Source organism: Vanacampus margaritifer, chromosome 2 (genome assembly GCF_051991255.1).
Source record: "Vanacampus margaritifer isolate UIUO_Vmar chromosome 2, RoL_Vmar_1.0, whole genome shotgun sequence".
Lineage (NCBI taxonomy): Eukaryota > Metazoa > Chordata > Actinopteri > Syngnathiformes > Syngnathidae > Vanacampus > Vanacampus margaritifer.
The window spans coordinates 20229201-20251323 of NC_135433.1; the positions used below are offsets into that span (position 1 = coordinate 20229201).

Consider the following 22123-nt stretch of genomic DNA (forward strand, 5'->3'; position numbering starts at 1 on the left):
AACAGTTTAAAAGTTGGTTTAATTATTTTTTCTTTTTTTTTAACACGGCAAACTCAATAGAACCACACAGTTCTTGTCTATTTTCTCCCATGTACATGTTGAAGATTTTATATAAAACAATTTGAGAGGATGAACCTGATTAAAAATGAAAATAGCTACCATATTCACATGAATGAAGCAGCACTACGCGTTGGCTTCACATTCTAAAAATAAAAAAGAAATCAAAGAGAAAATGTAAAAGTAAGCAATTTTTAAAAGCATTGTATGTTTTTCCTTTTACAATAAATGTTCATCATCCAACAAGGACACTCAAAGCGTTAAGAACATGACAGCCAAAGGAAAACAGTGTACATAGCATAAAACATGATGGGTGGGAAGAAAAAAAAAAAAAATCAAGCTCATTTAAGACATTTAAAAAGTTTGATTGGCACCCGCCTGGAAGTTCTCCTGCAAACAAAAAACGCTGAACAATGGGCGTAAACTCATCACCTGTATCTAATTGTTAGAAATGCTAAAACACATTTGAGAGACGCTGCATTGCCAACGCAAAAATGTTGGAAGGTGTACAAAAAAAAAAGAAGAAAAAAAAAGCATATTTTATTTCACATCAACTGTTAACGGCTGCATTGTGATGATAGCTGCCTTAGCTGTTGCCGGGCAGATTTGGAGAAGTCACAGTGGTGTTTTGTGTGACAGCTGAGAATCCAAAGTCCGGAGTGAAAAGTTTACCAGTAGTACGTTAACGTCTCAAGTATTTAATAATTTTCTCCCTTCTTTGACTGGCAGCAGCTTTTCCAGACGCCGTTTTGCCAGATCATGGAATCCTCCAAATTCACAGCTTGGCAGCTCACGAGTGCCGTAGGACTATTTCCAACAATATCAAATGCGCTGCTGTAAGCTCGCAAGACATGCAGTTGTGCATGACAACTGGTCCCAAACGCCAGTTAAGACAAAAGTAGCAAAGACACTATAGATAATGTAGTCTGTCAACATCGCCTGGGGTCAAGTATGAAACTGAGGCAGTGCTTAGTCTAAGGTGTTCACTTCAGGTAGGAAGAAGAAAAGAAAAGAAAAAAACCTTCTTCTGTTAGGTTTCCACAGTTTCAATGTGGGATTGTTTACACATGTCCAGTCTTCATCACGTCCAGTAAAATGATTCCTTATTTTGCAAGAACTTGGAATAACAGGTGAGCGCTAAGTGAGAGACTGAGTGATCCCAAAATCTTCCTGCAGGAAGCAACTAAAGGAAAGGAACAAAAAAAAGGTGGAATGACTTTAAAGATGCGGTGGCCATTTGGTTTCGCTTCTGGCTAATTCGACGCAGGGGTGTTGGGCTCTGGTGGCCTGTTGGCAAGGTACTTCGCCCGCATGCTGGAGGTGTACTGTTCAGGAGAAGCAGATAGAAAAACATCACCAATCGAACAGAACAGTAATCTGAAAGATGTTCCCAAGTATCACAGCTCTTTAAAATGAGTAGAAGTTATTCGATCGTGGGGTTAGGGTGGGGACACGGAGGTTGCACATGCACCGCCCATCATGGCTGCAAACTGCTCACTTTTCAAGCTAAACACCCGGGAGTGCAGTCGGCCAGTGATTCCCAACCAAGGTGACAGATCGTCAGGAAATGATCCAATTTCAAATCATGTTATTTCTTCATTTAAACAAGTTCATTCATTTACACCACTACGTTACAATAAACTTGTGTTACCATTCCTACCAAAAAAAAAGGCGTTATGGATTTCTGCTAGTAGATTAGACACAGATTTCACATGGTTTAAATTGATTTGGGAGTAAAGTGAGAGGAGATTGTCATTATTTCAGCATTCACTTTTTGGTGACATTTTAGTTGGGTGGAGTTTTTATATGTACAGAAAATGGAGGCCTGGCTCAATAAAGGTTGGGAAACACTGCAGGAAGTTACAGATCCAAACACAGAAGCGGCACAATTTAGGAAAAGGAAGTGCGTACAGTACATTCATTTTAAGGAGACATAATATGGCTTGCTTGCATCTCTGGTCTCGGTATGGTCCATCAATTGTGATATTAAACAAACGCGTTCATCTTGTTTTAAACACAGGAAAAAAAAAATCACAGTATGTCTCCTTTAACTCATTCACTGCCATTGACGGCTATAGACGTCAAATATTTATTTGAACTATTTCTATTAGTTTAACATTTTTTTCCATTCTTGTTAACAAGAGTGTGAAACCTAGATTTTTTTTATTGTTCATTTAGAACAGATATAACATTTGTGATTAATCGTGAGTTAACTAGTGAAGTCATGCGATTAATTTCAATTTAAAAAAATGTATCGCTTCTTGCCCCTAATTTTTAATAATATTTTTTAATGACTTTATGGCAGTGAATAAGTTAATAAAGCCATCTAAAATGTCATTCATGTTTTTTTCTTCAATGAATTATAAAAAGAATCGTGTTAATTACAATAAAAAAAATTAATCACCTGACATTCCTAATTTTTAAAAAATCTCTTCTTTTCTTTAATCACGTCAGGTGATTACATTTTTTAAAATTGTAATTAATCGTATGACTTCGTTAACTCACGATTAATCATAAATTTTATATCTGTTCTAAAGGTACAATAAAAATTTGAATAGGTTTTCATACTCTTGTTAACAAAAGTGGAAAAAATGTTAAACTAATTGAAATAGTAAAAATGAATTTTTGACGTTAATAGCCGTTTATGGCAGTGAATGAGTTAAAGATTATATTTTCATGTAAATCTTGGTACAGGATGTGTCATTCCTGAACAATTAGGATGCAAACATTCTTTAACGCCTAAATTCAGAGATACCCCAATTTACCTAAAGATGCATCTCAATCTCAAGACTTTTTTTTTTTGTCGCTCAATTCAAAAAGGGAAATTCAGATGCATGTAGATTCAGTTCATTTAGATTTTTAGCTATAAAATGGGCTTCACTATATAAATTGAACAACTGAGGTGAATTCACTTTTCACGGATGGTCTAAGATAGAGATGCACCCGATATACATAAGGAGTAAAAAAAAAAAAAAACAGGAAAAAAAACAAACAAACATATTTCAAGTCAGGTTTTAACTAGTGTTTTTTGGCCTCCAATACCGATTCCGATATCCAGTTTTGCAGTATCGGCCGATGCCGATACCTAGTTGTTTTTTTTTGCCAACATGTAAAAGCTGCCCCATGGTTCAGAGCATTCAGTGAAGACACAAGATGCTGCATCCAAAGTTGTATATTAGTGTTGGAAATAATGGTATCGGGTACTGTTTTGATGCAGTATCAGCGCCTCTCCCAAAACCGATATCGGTACAACACTAGTTTTAACGGTTCAGAAGAAATTAAGAGTGCGGTCATCTCCTACTGCATAACCTCAGTATGGATTCTATTGACTCCATTTTGTGACTTTCCTTCTCTGCCGAAATTTTGAAGTAACTTTATTGACGACATCTAGAATGTGGATAAAGAGATAATCCACAGAGACATTCCTCACATTGGGGAGGGAAAACATGCAGCCTGGGGGTCAGGGGCCACAGGCAACAAACATCAGGTGGGACACTGGAGTGGAGTTGGGTTCGGGGGTCAGGGCAGGGTTGTCCATGTGGGGTAGGGTTGGGGGTTGGCATATTGTGTACCTGTTCGCATAGCAGACGAGGTTACCAAAACGATCTGGAGCTGTCCGAAGGCTTTAGCTGCCAGCTGTGGCCACTGTTAGTGTGGGCGGGAGTCAAATACAACTGGACGGATTGACGAGGGTGGTGGGAGAAAAGATGACAAGAGTGTAGAGAAAAAATGTGAAGCGGTGTCCAGACCAGACACAGAGACATCGAGGGGAGGGGAGTGAGGACTTTTAGAGGTTTTAGATTGGATGTGCTGTTAGAAGGCGGATCACCTCACAGCTGCTTGAAATAATTCAGAATGACTGACGCTTCTTTTAGGTTGAGGTACTAAAAAGCCACATAAAGACCAAACAATATTGCTTAGGTCAGTATTTCTCCTACAAATATGTAAAAGGTAGCAAAATAAAAGACCTATCTGCCTTGAACCGGAGCACTTAGTGGAAACGTGGCTAAAGGTGCATCGGTATCAAGAGTCTATTTGCCGGTTCGAACTCACCGTGGGTGGAGGAGACTCTCGTCCGATCAAGGGTGTATTTTCAGCACGGGAGTTGGGGAAGTTGGCGTTCTGAGCCCTGTGGGAGGAAAAGTCAAAAGTGAGGAAGGATGCACTGTTGTGTAATCTACAGCCAAAGATTCATTTTCAGCATTTTTACGCAGAGATTAGTGTTAAGATCCCGCCCACTGACCCCGTCACTCAGAGTATTGGCTTTCACAGCAACAGCTGCATGTATTATTTTCACTCATGTGCATTTGCTTTGAACAAGGGATATTCAAACGACCAAAATGAGAAACGTTCGCAATCAAAACAACTAAATGCTGGAGGGACCCACAATTTTTCCACAACGCTCGCCGGGGGCCACATAGGACCATGGGCGGCTCAAATGCTTAACAGTAAAACAACATGAAATGCAAGAACTTATTTTGTGCATTAAAAATATAAACTCACTTAAACATTGATGATTGAGGTACTGTTTGTCCAGCATATCATTCCAAATCGGTCTACTCACATGTACAAGACGCTGTGTCAGTGCAACTAGACATGTCTGCCATCTAGTGGCGAATGGTGACATTACAACTTCAACTACCATTTTCTTAACCGCTTTTCCTCACAAGGGTCGCGGGGGGAGCTGGAGCCTATCCCAGCTAGCTTCAGGCAGTAGTAATATAGTGTATATATATATGTGTGTGTGTGTGTGTGAGTGCAAAATGTTAAATATATATATAACATTTTGCACACATAGAAAGATGGTGTCCCAGGCGGTAAGTGAACCCTCGCCAACCTGCATCGTAGGCAAGTGACGGTACCACTCCGCCACCTGGTGCCCCTTATCTATATTTTGGTTTGTTTCCCTATTACGTGTGTGTATGTGTTAATTGTTAAGTAAATTTTTTAAATCTATTTTGATTTCTTGGCATACAAGAAAAAAAAATTGACACCCATGCTTTCAACCCAAAGCACCACATACATGTATTCTGTCACAGGCGCGTTGCTGACGGTATGCGCGGCGGCGGGGATGGACGTCTCGCTGCCGTAGCTGCTGCCACAGCTGTACAGGCTGGGCATGTGAACGCGGTACAGGTTGTCTTGGTTCTGCCTCCCGCCCCGGCCCAGTGAGTCGCACTCGCTGTCCTCGTAGGCCCTGCCAAGACACGCCACCGACAATGTGAGTCACCACCAGAGGGAGCCGCTGCCCCATTTAAAAAAAATGACAAAGGAAACCAGAGAGGTGCCACGTGCTCACATTTGTTGTGTTTGGTGTTAAAAGTTTAACAGCATATGATTTGCACTTACTAGATTACAACACAAACAATTAGAATGTACAAGTGGGAGAAGCACAAGACTGTATTGAAGACAAAAAACTAAAGCTTAATTAAAAAGCTCCAATATAGAAGACCAATTTTCTACTACCTTAACAGGGACTACTGGGGAGAACAGGCTGCCTGTGCTCAAACAGGAAGCTCCAGCTGCGATCACACAGATGGACCCTCCATTGCTCGGAAGGGGTCTGTTAATTACATGGCCGACAGCTGTGCTTGTGAGAACGCTTTCCGGTGAAACGCGACTGCTAGGACAGAGACGTCAGAGTCTTTCCACCTTCCTGCTGTGGAAGATGACATCAACTCTGGCAGTGGCGGCGACAGATTTAGGCAGAGTCTTCACAATTTCAGAGTAGGGGGGAGTCGACTTCTTGAGGATGCAGCTGGCATATATTGGATGCTTGAAGGGTAAATTGTACACAAAAATATTCATGGTTCTCTTCGTTTATGTATCTGAGTGCTTCCCTGTGGCCACGCCAAACCAAGACCTTGGAATAAATGTTGTGAAGCCATGTTTAATTGATGGGCCCGTCCTCATAAATCATCCCTAAGTGTACACAGGAGCGTGCAGCCATAAAACCTCCGCTCAAAAGCTTTTATGTTATTTTGACAAACGCCGTTTTAGAGGTGTTGTTGGGAGGAGTTTTACCGCGTCTTGCGCCAGGTGTGAGGCAGGCTGCAAAGGATGGAGCTGAACATGAGCGCCGTCACGAAGGAGAAGAGCAGCAGGTAGATGACGCCCTCCAGTCCGTCGTAGCACAATCCCGTCAAACCCAGCACGTAGTCCTGCGGAGATTGAGCCACAGCCGTTTCACCAGAACGCAATCAAGACAACAACAAAAATCAGCTAATAATACGGATTGCTGCCGTTTGCTTTCAGACGTTGCATTTAAACTAGGTCAAAGCACTGAGCTCACAGTTGGCGCGCACGCACACACGGGAAGCAGTGCGTTTATGGATGGCTTGCTAATGTGGCAGGAGCGTGGAATGTCTGACTGTACGTGTGCGACTCATCATCGGGCTGCTTTCAGTTGGATTGTAAGTCCAGTGCAAAGAGACTTATTGGCACAAGGACAATCGTGATCAGCTGTGCAAGCATGGAAGAAAGGTGGCTCGATGTGACTTTAGCTGCCCTCCACTGATGTCACAAGTTAGCGCCGGCTGGGCCGCCATCCACAAGCAAGCAACCACCCACGCATGTCTGCAAGTCTCCGTTTTGCGCCTCCCTCACTCACTCACTCACTCACCAAATGCAGGCTGCGGCAGTCCACCAAAGCAGTGAGCTGATGAAGGTTGACTTCTGTGGTGTTCAGTACCCCTTGGATCTGCTCCAAATCTTTCTGGAAATGAATAAGGAAGGCGGGGAAACTCTAAATATGCAGCAATGGGCTTAAATGTGACTCACAACATACCGAATGCTCTGCCTACATCCAGCAGAATGTCATGCAGTTTGAGATAGTTTCATTTTTTTTTTTAAATCACCTTTAACTCTTTGACTGCCAGACGTTTTCAAAAACGGGTTGTCCCCAGTGCCAGCCGATTTAAGCATTTTGACTGATCTTTCAAGGTCCACAGAAAATGTTGTGTTTGGACTATGGAAACACACATACTACCAAATGAAAGATTGGACTCTCATCTTTCATCAGAAAAAAAAGTTTGTTTCTACCTTATTCCATTTTTCAGTAATCAACAATAGAAAATTAAAAAAAAAATTTGTTTCACCTCTGTTTTGAAACAAACGTCTTTTAACGTCTTTGGCACTCCTCCATAGGATTTTACTAAACGTTATTTAACGTTTTTGGCAGTCAAAGAGTTAACCATTTTGTGTTATTTTATACAGTGGTAAATGTTTAATTTATTCCTTGATCACACCTATAATATACTTTCTAATAACAAAGTAATGACATAATTAAATAGAATAAAAAATGATTTGTCACTTTTTCAAATTCCATTCAAGGCTCACTGTGCTGCTCATTCAGGTATGTAAACTTTGGCCACCTGGGGGCAGTATGAGACAACCACCCATCATCATGAGGGGCTCGGGAGTATTGGAGCCTAATCCAGCTGTTTATGGGTAGTGGGCGGGGTACAAATTGAACTGGTTGCCAGCCTATCACCGGGCAACAGATAAAGGCGGACGATATACAGTACATGGACGGCTATAAACGTCAAAAATTAATTTGAACCATTTCTATTAGTTTAACATTTTTTCCCCACTTTTGTTAACAAGAGTATGAAATTTGTTTTATTGTATATTTAGAACAGATACAAAATTTGTGATTAATCGTGAGTTAACTAGTGAAGTCATGCGATTCAAAATTTTAATCGCCTGACTAGATGATTGTTAAAAATTAGGGGCGTCGGGCGATAATTTTTTTTAAATCGTAATTAATTGCATGACTTCACTAGTTAACTCACGATTAATCACACATTTTATATCTGTTCTAAATATACAATAAAACAAATTCTAGGTTTTCTGTACAGTAAAAAAAATCTGTTTTCATACTCTTGTTAACAAAAGTACAACATTTTTTAAACTAATAGAAATAGTTAATGATTTTTTGACGTTTATAACCGTCAATGGCAGTAAATGAGTTAATATTAGACATTCTTCGCAGAAGATAAATAATACATGACTGCATACTGGTTCCTTTTGTCTGTGTACATGTCTTGCTTCAAATATCTCTTGTTTTTAAGGGTATCACATAATGCTAATGTCCTTGGTTGTTTCCTGTTATGTGCTAGCATCAACAGTAAGATAGACTAAAAGACAAAATCTGTGGTTGTTTTCGATACACATTGTGTAATTCTTTGTTTCAGTTTTTTTTTTTTAACAATTAAGTTCAACTAAGAGTCGCAAGTAACAGCTTGAAGGCTCTTTTTTTGATGAATATTTAGTAATTCTATCTGAAAAAAATGCCACTACTTAAATGAGTTGAGCCTCTGGCAAAATAAAGCACTCGTATCTCAAAGCACCACTCTACTTCTATTTTATTTACACATCTCACTGTCCTCGCCACTGTTCTAGTATAAATTATGTCCGTTTGCCTCACAAATGCCTCTACAAGCTCAGCACATTTCCATATGTGGGAATGCAGAGTGAAATGAGCTCCACTTTGTGCCCGTCAACACACAGACGGGACAATAACATGGCGTTGTATTGATCGAATGGCTAATGTAGCTAAATGGACATAATGCGAGGCCCCCAGGTGGGCAGGGCAGTCAGCAAGTGCACTGCACTCCACCGCCCGTCATCACAACTGACAACAATGAGCCACTGCTGTACAGCCAGGAGTACGACTGAGACGTACCCGACGTTGGATGGAATCACTGCTGGTCCGCTGCAGAAGCTTCAGCACGTTGTCCTGCATCCCAACAAGCGCTTTGTGGCTCCCGGAAAGCTTCTGAAAGAGAACATTAGTTTCATATTTATACTTTTACGCTTATGTGCTGCCTCCAATTTATAGTCATGTGAAAGCATGCCGAAACACACTATAGGCAATATAGCATTTTTTTCTTTGTTAACAATAGATGCTTACAAGCACTCAAAAGGCTTTCATTTATTCATGCAGTCAAGCTAGATTTGTGGCAGAACGGACGTCCAATTTTAGTCGATTCATCTTTGGCTTCCAACACAAACCCAGTGAAGCAAGTCTCAGGAAATGCTGCTGGGCAGGATTATTGTACTCATGCATCATGTCTGAGGCACTGGGAGTGACTCAATGTGCCCCTTTGCACCAAATTCCCACTTTGTGCAGAAAAATGTGTTTTTGAATAACGTCAGCAAAAAACATGGTACAAGATAGTGAGAAGCTTAAAAGCAACGTTTACTTGTGAGAAACAACAAACCTGCTGGAAGGGGTTTGTTTGCTCCAAACTGCAATTAAGGAAGTACTTGAGGGCTCCTGTGGATAAAACAGACAGATGAAACAGATCAGCATACTTAAAACTGATTCAGGCCACAAGTATGTGATAGTGCTTCAGATTCTTCCGTCGGTATAACAATTGAGGTCACTGTATGGTTTCATGCGCATCTTACACTGTGGCTCCTTAACTCATTCACTGCCACTGACACCTAATTTCTAATAATCTTTTGTTGTTTTTAATTGTGAATTAACGAGTGAAGTCACGCGATTAATTACAATTAATTTTAATCACCCGACGGCCCTAATTTTAAATCTTTTCTTCTTCTTTAAAAAAAAAAAAGAAAAGAAAAGAAAATACGTCAGGCGATTAGAATTTGTAATCGTAATTAATCGCATGACTTAAATAGTTAACGCACGATTATTCACAAATTGTATATCTATTCTAAATGTAACATAAAACAATTCTAGGTTTTCATACTCTTGTTAACAAAAATGAAAAAACTAATAGAAAGAGTTCAAATTAATTGTTGACGTCTATAGCCATCAATGGCAGTCAATGAGTTAAATTTGATGTCCCACCAAACCAAGATAGTCAAACACACGCTATCGTTAGAAGAGCTTGTTTCGTCTTGGAGGCTTGTTTTAGAACGCAACCACCTACAGTTGCAAAGACACTGAGCTATCACTCATAAGGACTGACTGGCACGACTGCACAGTGGGATTAAAGAAGAAGAGATAGGAGTGATCCTTAGCTCTATGTAATAAAGCCATCAAAAATAACGCACAATAAGTCAGTCAAAGTCACGGCAGAGAAAAAGATTACCGTTTGTCAGTCAAGTGTAGCCGTCGAAGGCCAAAGAGAAAAATACATGAATTTTTTCCCTAGTGTTGTTCTCATGGTAATCAACTATGACAATCCCTTCCGCAACACCATTCATCTTACTTGCCTCATTCACACTCTATAAAAATCACCTTTTTTTTTTTTACAACCATGCCATCATTTAGGCAATTACTAAAACGAGCTGTAGTATAAAAGCTTCCATTCAGCCTAAAACGGCAGCCCATTGCCCTGTGACACTGCAGGCAGACACTTTTAGAGGCTTTTTATACACGGCGAACAAGGCCTGCTCGTTAGAACAATGCCGTCTCACTGCTGCACAATAATCACAGCATTGAGAGCGGCGTAGGGGGCCGAGACTTGGCTCCACACTCACGTGAGCGTCCCCATTTAAAATCCGGGAGAGGGAACCAGTGAGTGACTAATACCTTTAGTGGTGTCTCCATACTTGTCGATCATTTGGATGAAGTATATGTTAGGAGCAACGCAGAAGTCGCTGGTGGCCTAAGGGAGAGATAGAATGTGTGTGTGTGTGTGTGTGTGTGTTAGGGGATTGTCAGACCAGTAGAAAACACGACGACACCATGTGATATTGACTTCATAGGCGGACGCTTACCACAGAGGCGGCCACCTCCAGACCCAGTGAGCCCCAGCTGACCACCACAGCCACAAGAGCAAACAAGCAGACCCTACGGAGTGCAAGGTCAACCAAAGCATTAATTATACTTGATCATGTAACAAACTGATTGTATAAAATATTTATTCCTATACAACTCTGTATAAATGTTGCAAGTAAGATTCATGTATTATTTCGTGGAAAATTTGAAGAAAAAAAAATGCAAAACAGACAACCCAAGTACTTTTTGATCTGCATTTGACTGAATGCATTAGAATGAATCGAATCATGGTCATTATTATAGCTGTAGTTTGTAGGGGTGCACCGATCACAATTTTCTGGCCGATCCCCGATCTCTTTAAAAGTCTGACCTGCCAATCCCGATTTTTCCCGATCTGGATTTTTTTCATAACAAGCAGCATACTCCTTCAGAGTCCAATCTTATTTTATTAGAAAACATTGAACAATATCTGTGAAATAATACAAACTGATTGTTTTAACTGCAAACTAAGTATTTCTCTGAAATAAAAATGAAAAGCTTATTAGTCATCTCAGCAGAAGAGGACAGTGGCTGGCTTTTTCAGACCTCTGTGGAGGGAGATGAGATTGGTGGAAAAGATCGGTTTATATTTAAGGGATTGGCCGATCCCCAAAACTAAGGAAATCGGGGCCGATCGATCGGTGCACCCCGAGTAGTGTGCAGTGGTGTAGATTGACTGCATTATATCGGAAACATCTTAACAGTTTAATCATGTGCAAATCAAAAATACTGCAAACAAGAACCACAAAACTAAATATGTTTATTAATTGACTGCCAAAAACGTTAAATAACGTTTAGTAAAATCCTATGGAGGAGTGCCAAAGACGTTAAAAGACGTTTGTTTCAAAACAGAGGTGAAACTAACCATTTTCTATTGTTGATTACTGAAAAACGGAATAAGGTACAAACAAACTTTTGAAAACTGATGAAAGATGAGAGTCCAATCTTTCATTTGGTAGTATGTGTGTTTCCATAGTCCAAACACATAATTTTCTATGGACCTTGAAAGATCAGTCAAAATGCTTAAAATCGGCTGGCACCCACGGCATCCCTTTTCTGAAAACGTCTGTCAGTCAAAGAGTTAATAGCACTTTGTCAGTGTCAGCCAAAACAAAGCATTTTTATCTTTGTGAGAGGACAGAATTTGTGCGGTGTATTTATACCTAATATTGTGGCCAATGAGTGAAATGGACAGAGCAATAAGTACCTTCAATGTTTCAATAAATCAGTGAGTTCATAATTACACAGCTGTTCAAAATATCAAAAGTGGCAGTGGAGTATGTGCGCCACAAAGTAACTCGGTTTACCAGCTGGTAACATCAAGGAAGGAAGGCGGCATCAAGTTTATAGAGCATTAAATCATCTGGTCTTTGCTAAATTGACATGGTGAGTCGGCTACTTTTATGTAGCGTCGTTACAAGTCTTTCTGTGCCAGTGGCTACAAATCACTTGCAGTGACATACTCGTTGTGTCTCTTGTGCACTTCAGCTTGCGACTCGACTCACCCGATGAGCGTCCCCTTGGAGTTGCGAATGAGGCCGAACAGCACCAGCAGACAAATGAGGACGTCAAACAGCAGCAGACCGAGATAGCCCAGCCACCTGTAAGGACAAAACAAATAAAGGGCATGCTAATACGGTTTGTCAACAACCAGAAAAAACAGGCCCCTTGACCCTTCAGTTCGTCTCACACAAATTTTGTTTCCCGCCCCCTAACAATGTTGTTAACAAATGGAACACACGGCCATAAGGTAAACTAACGTTCTAATTTGGCTTGATACTCATCTGCCATTGTTGCCCCTTTCCTTCATCAGTGTCAAAGGAAAGATAATACCTACGCAAACGAGAAAATGGGATGAACAGATGTGAATGACGATTTGCCGAGTGACCGTTGGGGTGAAAAGGCAAGAGAGAACGAGACCGAGATAAACTTCTCTGCTCATTACCTCGAGCGCCATAACAGCTTGACACTCACACAAGTTAAGCTAATTAGATCCTATATAAGAGAGACCTTTCCAGTGTTGGGAAATTAACTTGTGCCATACTGAGAGATGGGTTAATATCACTATAGAGTGCCTTAGATATCCTTATCAGAATCAATCAGTCTTCAACAAAGCCCTGAGAAAAGATTGTGCTGTCCACCCTGTCACGACAGGGTAACCGCTGGTTTAAGAAACTCTCGTGTTTTCAGGTATTATTACTGACAGCATTTTGTCAGTCTCCAATGGGGCTGAAGAGTTGCACAATATTTTTTACACTTATGTTTTTATAACTGCAATCGTGTGTAGTCAGATGTCAAGCTTCACATGTCCACTGTGTCACAGTGAAATACCAAATGATATTTAAAAAAAAAAAAACTTTTCAAATATTTGTTAAACAGCATACAGTTAATTCACTAACAGAATCGTGTTGCTAAATGAAGGTTTACCAAGAGCGTATTAAATTTTTAATATTTAACTCATTCGCTGCCATTGACGGCTATAGACGTCACAAATTCATTTTAACTATTTCTATTAGTTGAACTTTTTTCCCCCCATTTTGTTAACAAGAGAATGAAAACCTAGAATTTTTTTTAGAACAGACGTAAAATTTGTGATTAATCGTGAGTTAACAAGTGAAGTCAAATTTTAATCGCCTGATGCCCCTAATTTACCCCAATTTTTTTTTAAAGAAAATATTTTTTATTTATTTATCGTAAATCGTAATTAATCATATGACTTCCCTAGTTAACTCACAATTAATCCCAATTTTTATATCTGTTCTAATACAATTTAAAAAAATCTTAAGTTTTCAAACTCGTTAACACAAGTGGAAACATATGTTTTACTTCAAATGAATTTTGGACGTTTATTGCCGTCAATGGCAGTGAATGAGTTAAAAACAAAGTCTACCCTGTCATTGCCGACTGATATTTAATGGTAAATCTCAACTTTTTGGGTGTTGAAATGGGAGAAAATACCTGTTCTAACTACATAAAGTCACACCACAGTATGATGCCGTATAATAATAGTATAAAGGATGCCGTAATGCAGACCTCTCAATAATCTTTGAAAATGCAGATTTGTTTATTGAATCTCGTTGGCTGCAAGTGTCTATTGCGTCATACGTGTACTGTACAGTGTGTACACTGGAGTATTGTTTTCCATAATGTGTGGTCCCCTTTGTTACTGATGGGCTCACCTGTACCAATCATACAGCTCGACCTTAACAGCCACCTCCTCCAGAGAGACGTCGTGTTTTTCCCAGAAGGGGATCGACGCCATCTGTCTGACCAGCTCGCCCAGCTGATTCTGTAGCTTTTGGATGACGGGCAGGGAGCCACCGATGGTTGAGGCCTGATCCTTAAGTTTCTTCAGAGTGCTATCTACCGCCCCGGTCAGTGAGGACGTGCTGTCAGAAACCTGCAGCCGACCAGGGGACAATCAAGGGAATGAGGGAATATTCGCACAACATGTCTTGTGGCAGAAGCGGGAAAACAACGATGGATGAATATTGTTAATATTCCGTCTCACCAGACTCTCCACACCAGTGATTGTGCGATTTGCGTGGCGCAGGGAATAAGACACCCGGTTCACTCCGTCGCAGGTCTCGCCGTTCCCATAGAAACCCACAGCAATGCCGGTGCTGACAAAGGGAATGAGAAAAGGGAGGAGAAATGTGGTGGTGAGAAAGGCTCAGCGTGGGGATTCAACTTAAAAAGACAAACGGAGGTGACGAGCCAGGAAGGTGGCGAGGCAGTGAGAGGTGGCGTGTGAACTCCACATTAACCCTGTCAGTTCAGACGCCTGAAACACCTCCCACACAACCATGGCAACATGGCAGAAAAGACACCTTATGGATGGGAGCCCTGAAGGCCCGAGTCCTGACAAAGGCGGCACTCCGGCTGCGTTATCAGATGGTATTTGGAATGAGAGGCCTCGGGTTGAAGAAAAGCAGCTCTGGAGGATGGACTGGGATGCGATTTTCTGTATTTGAATGTTCGTTTATGGGTGGATTTGCTGGAGTCAAAGAGGCGGGCAGAATCTCTTAAGTTAATGATAAGTAGTAGGGGTGTGCCAAAAAAGTAACCCATTCTCATAAGAATCCCGATTCTCATTTAGTACGATTCAGAATCGATTTTAAATGTCCCCAAATCAATTTTATTTAAATTATTTTAGACTGTCTTGCCTTTGTTTATTTGGAGCGCTGTTTGTTGTACCCGGTTTGGCCAATGAGGGGCAGTGTGGTTCCACACAGTCTAATACACTGTTAAGTTGTGGCCACATTAGAGAGTAGAAGGAAAAAGTCATGATCAAGTTATTCCAATAAAAGTTTTTTTTTTTTTTTTTTTCAGCGTGGAGCCGTTCTTTTCAGTGATAAAAGTGCCGCGAGTAGCGCTAATTAGAATTAGCGTGTCAGACTGGAGTAGATCATTTCAATTCCTTGCACATCTATAGATTGGAGCAAAAATCATTGTCATTCAAATCATTTTGAATCAAAAATCGGTTTTAATCGAATCGCAGACCCAAAAATCGGAATCCAATCGTGAGACATTCAAATATTCCCACCCCTAATAAGTAGCCTCAACAAGGGATGGTGAGCGTTTAATTGTTTTATGCTCCAATATCGTTAGCCGAATAGCATCATGGACCAAGTCATTTTTTCACTCGCTGCCACAAAATACCAATAAAAATTTTAAATGTGCTTGTTAAAAAAATGTTTTTTTCTTCATGGTTGTGTAGATTTCTTAGTCATCCAGGGATAGAATCCAGCTCACCTGTGACCCCAAAGAGTACAAGTGCAATGGTATTGTGGTTAACACTGCTAAAAATTTAAAAGCATTTATAATGACGGTGACAATTTGACTTTAGAAAAGGGTACTTCTATTACCATATTTCAAGTCAAAAATAAATGTTTAGGAATCAACATATCGAAGGTGGACAAAAAGAAAAAAAAATCTTGACCACAGAGGAGCAGTTTAAAGAGCTTGCAATTATATCCCAATTCCGACATTTTAGTGACACCCATCCAGAGCATAGTGGGTTTTCTAATCAAAAGGGGTGATGACATGAGCACCGTTTCATGCTGCAGTCAGAATAGTCTAGTAGTGTTCAGCCGACAGTGCATCACTGTGTTTTTCCCTCTTCCTGGGCCGCTAATCTCTTCCTCTCATGCTCTGCGGTGTGAAAAGGCTGGACAAGAGACATGTCAAAGCAAAAACAAACAACTGGGATGGAAGTATGGAAAATATACATAGCTTTTCTAATTTGGGGGTAAGCTGTGTTTCTAAAATAGTCCCTAACTGTCGGCTTTGACAGGCAAGCACAAATGCTTCCTCTGTGCATCTTGTTTACTATTAATGAGAAGAAGAAAAAAACGCCTTTGGTAGCAAGCGGACGCAGAGACCGAATGATTGTGATGCAGTTGATGTCCTCATCAGGGCCCTGCAGCTCCGAATCAACTGCAATGAGTCTCTAGCGGCCCATCAACATATGGAGGAAAACAGGAAACAAATGCTCAATAACAAGTCCAGATGGTCAGGCCCACAATTTGGCCAAAATGAAATGAAATGCAGCAGAAAAAAATAATTGGAATCCATTGTGCGTGTCATATAACAACACAGGTTACGCTTCACTGATTTGTGTGACGTGACAAAAGGGCGTCCTGTGCTCACCTGCACACAAGCGTTGCGATGATGACGCACCACACGGTGCAGCAGCAGTCGGCCGAGGGTTGCTCCGGGTTTTTGTTGCGCCGGCAGCACAGCCAAATGGAGTAGAAGAGCAGGAACAGCAGGTCCAGAGCCAGACAGACCAGCGCCACACCTCCCAGTAACAGGATGGACTAAAGTGAAGAGAGTAATGGAGCTTTAATGGATATCGACAATGTGAGGATAACGGACTAGCTAAAAGATCGGGAGAGAAGACGACGCCACTTAGCCTGTTTGAATTGCCCCAAAGTCCGAAAATGTTGTGCTGTTAATGGCACATGCCACATACTAAAAATAATTTTGGAGTTTCCCTTTACCAAATAATTACTAAAGAAAGGATAGGTATTAAAAATAAAAAAAACTACTCTCAAACTAAGTAACTGGGAATTTTCTTTTTTTCCAGTCAGAATGAAAGTCAAAATAGAAAAAAACAAATATGGCACAAGAATATGCAAATACAGACACAGCCCAACATGATTCTACTGTAACAAAAAATAATAGAATCTTACGAAGGGTGATTGAGCCACAAGAAATGGTTTTCAACTTCCTTTTACACTTGTGAAACAGCACAATTTGTTCACCAAAAAGATTAGCGAGCGGTTGTGTGGGGTGGCAGAGACTTTGTCAATGTAATGGAATAAAAGTTATGTTCCTTATTTAAAAAAAATAATCAAGTCCTGCACATGTAAAATATATGTTGCATTAAAACTAAACCACAAGTACAACCTAAGTAAATGTAACAGAAACAAAAGTAAATGTAGCTATTACTACTTATCCCAACATTTAGGATGCTAAACTGGCAATGATTTAATTTAAATGACGCCTCGGGAGTTGGACAATGAAGACAAAAGGTGCCAACGCAGGAAAATGTGACTTCAAACACTACTTCCCGTTTGAAACTGGCAAAAGTGCGAAGCTACACAAAAGCTTTCAGTGTACTCTTCTTTTTAGTATGCCTCTGAGATTACTTACTTTATGATTGTCAATACAAAGACAAGAAGATGACGCATGTGTGCGTAGTGGTTTCCTGTTTCAAACAAATTGGAATCAAGATCTGAATCACACTTAAAAAAAAAAAAATAGACGGGAAGCATGGTCATGGGCAAAGGAAGACTAAATGTTAAGAAACAAAATAGGATAGTGCTCCTAAATATCTTCTTTAAATGCCTGAATGTTGTCGAAATATTATTCCCTAAAAAGTACCTAATTGTCCATATTGTTGAAAATCTAAACATTCTTTTTCTACTCAAAATTGTACAAAAAATGTTTATCAGGGAAAATGTGGAGAAGGAAAAGGAACGGTCTGTGACCCTTTGGTTTTGTCTGCTACTCGGGGAAGTCCTTCGCTGATTGACTGACATATTTCAGTTAAAAATATTTACCAATAATACATTCATGAGAGATCTCTAACTTCTCCAAGTACTTGTCTAGTGAATAGAGATGGGCGATATCACCATATTAAACCATGTTCAGTAGGGGTGGGAATCTTTGAATGTCTTACGATTCGATTCCGACTTTTGGGTCTGCGATGCGATTCAGAATTGATTTTTGATTAAAAAACATTTTTGATTGACAATGATTTTTGCTTCAATCTATAGATGTGCAAGGAATTGTAATGATCTACTCCAGTCTGACTCGCTAATGCTAATTAGCGCGCAACTCGCGGCACTTTTATCACTCAAAAGAACGGCTCCACGCTGAAAAAAAAACAAACTTTTATTGGAATAACTTGATCGTGACTTTTTCCTTCTACTCTCTAAAGTGGCTACAACTTAACAGTGTATTAGACCGCGTGGAACCACACTGCCCCTAAGTGGCCAAATTGGGTACAACAAGAACAGTGCTCCAAATAAAGGCACAGACGGACAAAGGCAAGACAGTAAAAAACAATTTCAATAAAATCGATACTGAATCGTACTAAATGAGAATCGCGATTCTTATGATAATTGATTTTTTGGCACACCCCTAATGTTCAGATAGTGCTGACAATCTATCATTTCTGTCTATTTCAGCAATTTACCATTACTGTCAAATGTTTTTTTCACGAATCGATGCAAAGCATTTCAGCACAGTGTGAATGTCAGCTCATTTTCTGCTACTGACTGAAGGACAGCCATGCATCTGCTGCTACTGCCTTGGGAGTGACATGATCTAGATGACGACCAATCGGTGTGATCAACCATAGGACGCAGTTGGCACACCCACCCCGCCTCTTGTTGTTCCCAAACACGTGTCAGACATGGCGGAGGAGGCTGAAAGTGAGTTTATTCCGAAGAGAAATACATTGTACATAATATGGAACGGTTTTGGCTTCAGCCAGACGAAAATCATATACAAAGTGTGCAAGGAGAGCGTGAAGGCAAGTGGTGGCAACACTGCAGTGCAAACGTATTCAGTCACCTGAAACGACAGCATCCCATACAGTACAATGAGCGCCAAATGGCGATAGCTAAACACTCAAAAGCAGCGACATCTCCAAAACAGCAAACATTCACTTAGCATTTATCAAATTCACGCCGTATGTCAGAGGCAGTAAACGATGGAATCCCGACAGATAAGGTAACTTCATCACTTGGTGAAAGATTTATGGTCCAATCAAATTGTTGAAGGCAAAGGATTTAAAAAAAATGATTATCAAGTTTTGGATCGGTGTGATAGCTGTGAAGTTTTTCTTTCTTTCGAACAACGCCATAGAAGATAGTAGAGAAAAATGAGCACCCAAAAAATGTGTGTGTTTTTTTTTTTTTTTTTGCAACAAGTGACCTCTGGTCGTAATTCATGTTGTGATCACAATATATAAAAGATGTTTTTTTACTTTAGCTACCAGCAGCGTTTTAGTTTTCAATTTTGTGTATACATTTTTATTTTACCATGACCTTTATACCAGCTGAGTTTTTTGCACTTTGATAAAATCGAAATCATGTCTTAAAAAAAATAATGATATTCTATTTTTGCAATATCGATAACCCCTATACGTGTTAGAATTATTGTTTCAAACAGTGATGCTTGCCCTAAAAACTCGAATAGCGTGAATATAACATGATTGGTGAGAAGAGCAGTGTGAGCAGTACAATAGGTTGCATACTTTCATAATTGTTCAGTCATGAACTCAAAGCCTGACTTTCACCACTGCCATAACATTTGTGACCTTTACAGCTACATAATATTGTCAAATCGCTTTTGAGGCCCGGAAGGTGGATGATTGTTCAAATTCTGGACCTTATAAGTTTATGCAACAAATGCAAAGGAGACCCCCGCCCAAGTCAAGGGTGGCTTTGCCCTGGATTAGACAATGCCAGCTGGTCTCAAAGCTGGAATAGGCCAAGCTACGGATATAGTAGGTCAACAGATGGTGACTAGATTCAAAGGTGCAGCGGAAGAACAGGTGTTAAATTCGCTAACATGCCATTTGTCGCCAAGGAATCCCTTTAATCCTGATAGTTACAACTAAAAGACCAATCCTAGTCTACCAAACCGTGATAGATGGTGGATCATGGATGTGTAGTGTACCTGTTGATACGTCCAATCCTCTGGCTGGAAGTCACTGCTGGTTTGCTCAAAATTGAAGTTAAAATGTGGAAGTTGGTGCAGCAGGTTGACCCACCACGGTGGCGTGTAACCAACCACAGCTGCCATGGCCAGCCAACAGTCAATCCAGTTCGGCTTTGGGCAGACGAGGAAGCAACTGGGCCCTTCAGAAAAAGTCTGTTGCGGAAAATGAGGAAGTTAAAAACATCATCCGCATCAAAGCGTGCTGACGTTTAAAAAGGAGAATTAACCGGCTACTACCTAGTATAAGTACTTGCGAGTGATTTCCTCAAACCACTCAAAATGGCATCCCGCACAGAGTATTCATGCATAATATTGCAGCTGATGTTATTGTTCTCTCACGGTTGTGTAGTGGATGACTAGTTCATAGCTTTGAGCTAGTTAGCATCACCAAGTAAGCTGGTCGTCACTATAGACCAGTTAACCAGTTCGCTTTACACTTATGTTTAGCTTCTAAGTCACGTCAACTACAGCATGTTTGTTTGTCGTCACACAAAAAAATGCATCTTTAAAGTGTTCGTACCCAGTCTCAATTTGGTCCCTTTACGTCGGCTTATGCTAGCCGGTTTAGCTGCTGGTTAGTTGAAGACAACAAGTCTCTTTTGTTCCTCTCGTCTTCATTGTGCGGCGTTGTTTGTTTACATCCTGAGTCGAAGAGAGGTCTCTCCGCGGTTAGTCCCTCGCAGTTGTAACTCCAGTGCAATGGGTTCGCCTTGACAAGCAAGCGAGCGGAGTCTCCATACATCCGGACCGGACTGGAGTCGCACACAAACGCGGCGTGTTGACGACAGTCGGCCAGCTGACAAACCCCCACGAGCTACGCTGGCTGGCTGGCTGGCTGGCTGGCTCACACCCGTCCTCCTCCCTTCATTTATCGAACCCTAACGCATTAGCGCCATCCAGAGGTATTCTTTCGCCTTGCGGGGTGATGATTGATTCATGAACCGTCGGAAAAATGACAACTTCGCCTAAAATGTGCATTTGACTATTTATGGTGACAAGTTCAGCTAATTTTCGTCAGCCGGTTCTTTGAGGTGGCCCTTAAAAAGAGCCGGCGTTCTGTCAGATCAGCATAAACATCTGCTACTGTTTCCTTTTAACCGCTCCCATTAATTTATGACCAACATATGTTTACGGAATGACTAATTTAAACAATACATTCCATTGCATATATGGATGATTTTATTGCTTTATTAATTAATGTACCGTACGCGAGTGTTACAAAACAAACTGTAGAATAAAAACACAAAGGACCATTATGAAGGTGTACTCTGTATTGCTGAACAGTTGCACTAGTAGGGTTTGTGGAAGGAAGTTTTTGCCTCTCCATTGTCTGATCGGTTTATATTCTTCTGTCGGATGCCCCTTCCTATTGTTTGATACCACTTCATAACGATTGTCGACGTGGGGTTTGTGTAGATGCGCGGTTTTTCTGGTTGTCATATGCTTATAGGGTACCTAGGGTCTTGGGTGCTCGCCATATCAGAATTCTGTGTAGCCCCAGAAGCCACTCCATCATTTTCATAAAATATCTTCTTAATGTACAGATATGAACTGCCTTGGTGAATACAAACAGGGACGAACTTTGTGGTGTGGAATTATTTGCTAGGAACGAACACTTACATAGGCTATATGACCATTGCCATCGGCACGCCAGTATAGATGAGCCACAAGCTGCAGGAAATTATCCAATTTCACATTAAATTCTAAAATTGTTTTATTTATTTATTTACCAATAATCTAGTCTTGTTTATCTATCTACATTATGGTTTAAACTTGTTTTAGTTACTAATTTACTACAAATAATGTCGTTTTGTAATAGAACAATTAAATGTTCCTCCGCTAGATGGCAGGAGGATCAACAAATCTGTATCCACCTGTTGCCATTCATGCAAAATAAGACAGTAGATTTGTGTTCTCACATCAGGCCCAGATTTGGGAGAACATTGAAATGATTTTGTAACAAGTTTTTTTTAATTTTATTTATTTACTTACTGCCATATCATTAAAAAACAAATATGCCGGCTAAAAATCGTAAGTCATCTTTAATTTACTGTTACAAAATCAATAATAAGTACTGTGCTTGCTAAAAAT

General features: G+C 40.4%; 2 protein-coding genes across 5 annotated transcripts in view; one reads left to right on the forward strand and one right to left on the reverse strand.

Annotated features, from left to right (window-relative positions):
* Nucleotides 1-22123, reverse strand: part of ttyh3a (tweety family member 3a) — a 23483-nt gene continuing 1360 nt past the window's right edge. The window contains exons 1-16 of one of the 3 annotated variants that reach the window (XM_077556145.1): nt 20553-20700; nt 19991-20185; nt 16445-16614; nt 14304-14415; nt 13972-14192; nt 12298-12393; nt 10753-10825; nt 10565-10640; nt 9282-9337; nt 8744-8836; nt 6680-6772; nt 6082-6218; nt 5081-5254; nt 4111-4186; nt 3630-3731; nt 1-1382 (exon numbers count right to left, since the gene is read on the reverse strand). In XM_077556145.1, coding sequence (XP_077412271.1) covers nt 3651-3731; nt 4111-4186; nt 5081-5254; nt 6082-6218; nt 6680-6772; nt 8744-8836; nt 9282-9337; nt 10565-10640; nt 10753-10825; nt 12298-12393; nt 13972-14192; nt 14304-14415; nt 16445-16614; nt 19991-20116 — 1584 coding nt within the window. In that variant the 5' untranslated portion in view covers nt 20117-20185; nt 20553-20700 and the 3' untranslated portion in view covers nt 1-1382; nt 3630-3650. Of the gene's footprint in view, nt 1383-3629; nt 3732-4110; nt 4187-5080; nt 5255-6081; nt 6219-6679; nt 6773-8743; nt 8837-9281; nt 9338-10564; nt 10641-10752; nt 10826-12297; nt 12394-13971; nt 14193-14303; nt 14416-16444; nt 16615-19990; nt 20186-20552; nt 20701-22123 lie in introns of those variants that run through there. The other 2 variants (XM_077556146.1, XM_077556147.1) reach the window with 2 other exon arrangements.
* snx8a (sorting nexin 8a) overlaps nt 20782-22123 on the forward strand; it is a 15210-nt gene continuing 13868 nt past the window's right edge. The window contains exon 1 of one of the 2 annotated variants that reach the window (XM_077556150.1): nt 20782-20934. The gene's annotated coding sequence lies outside the window, so the exon portion shown is untranslated. Of the gene's footprint in view, nt 20935-21931; nt 22064-22123 lie in introns of those variants that run through there. The other variant, XM_077556149.1, reaches the window with a different exon arrangement.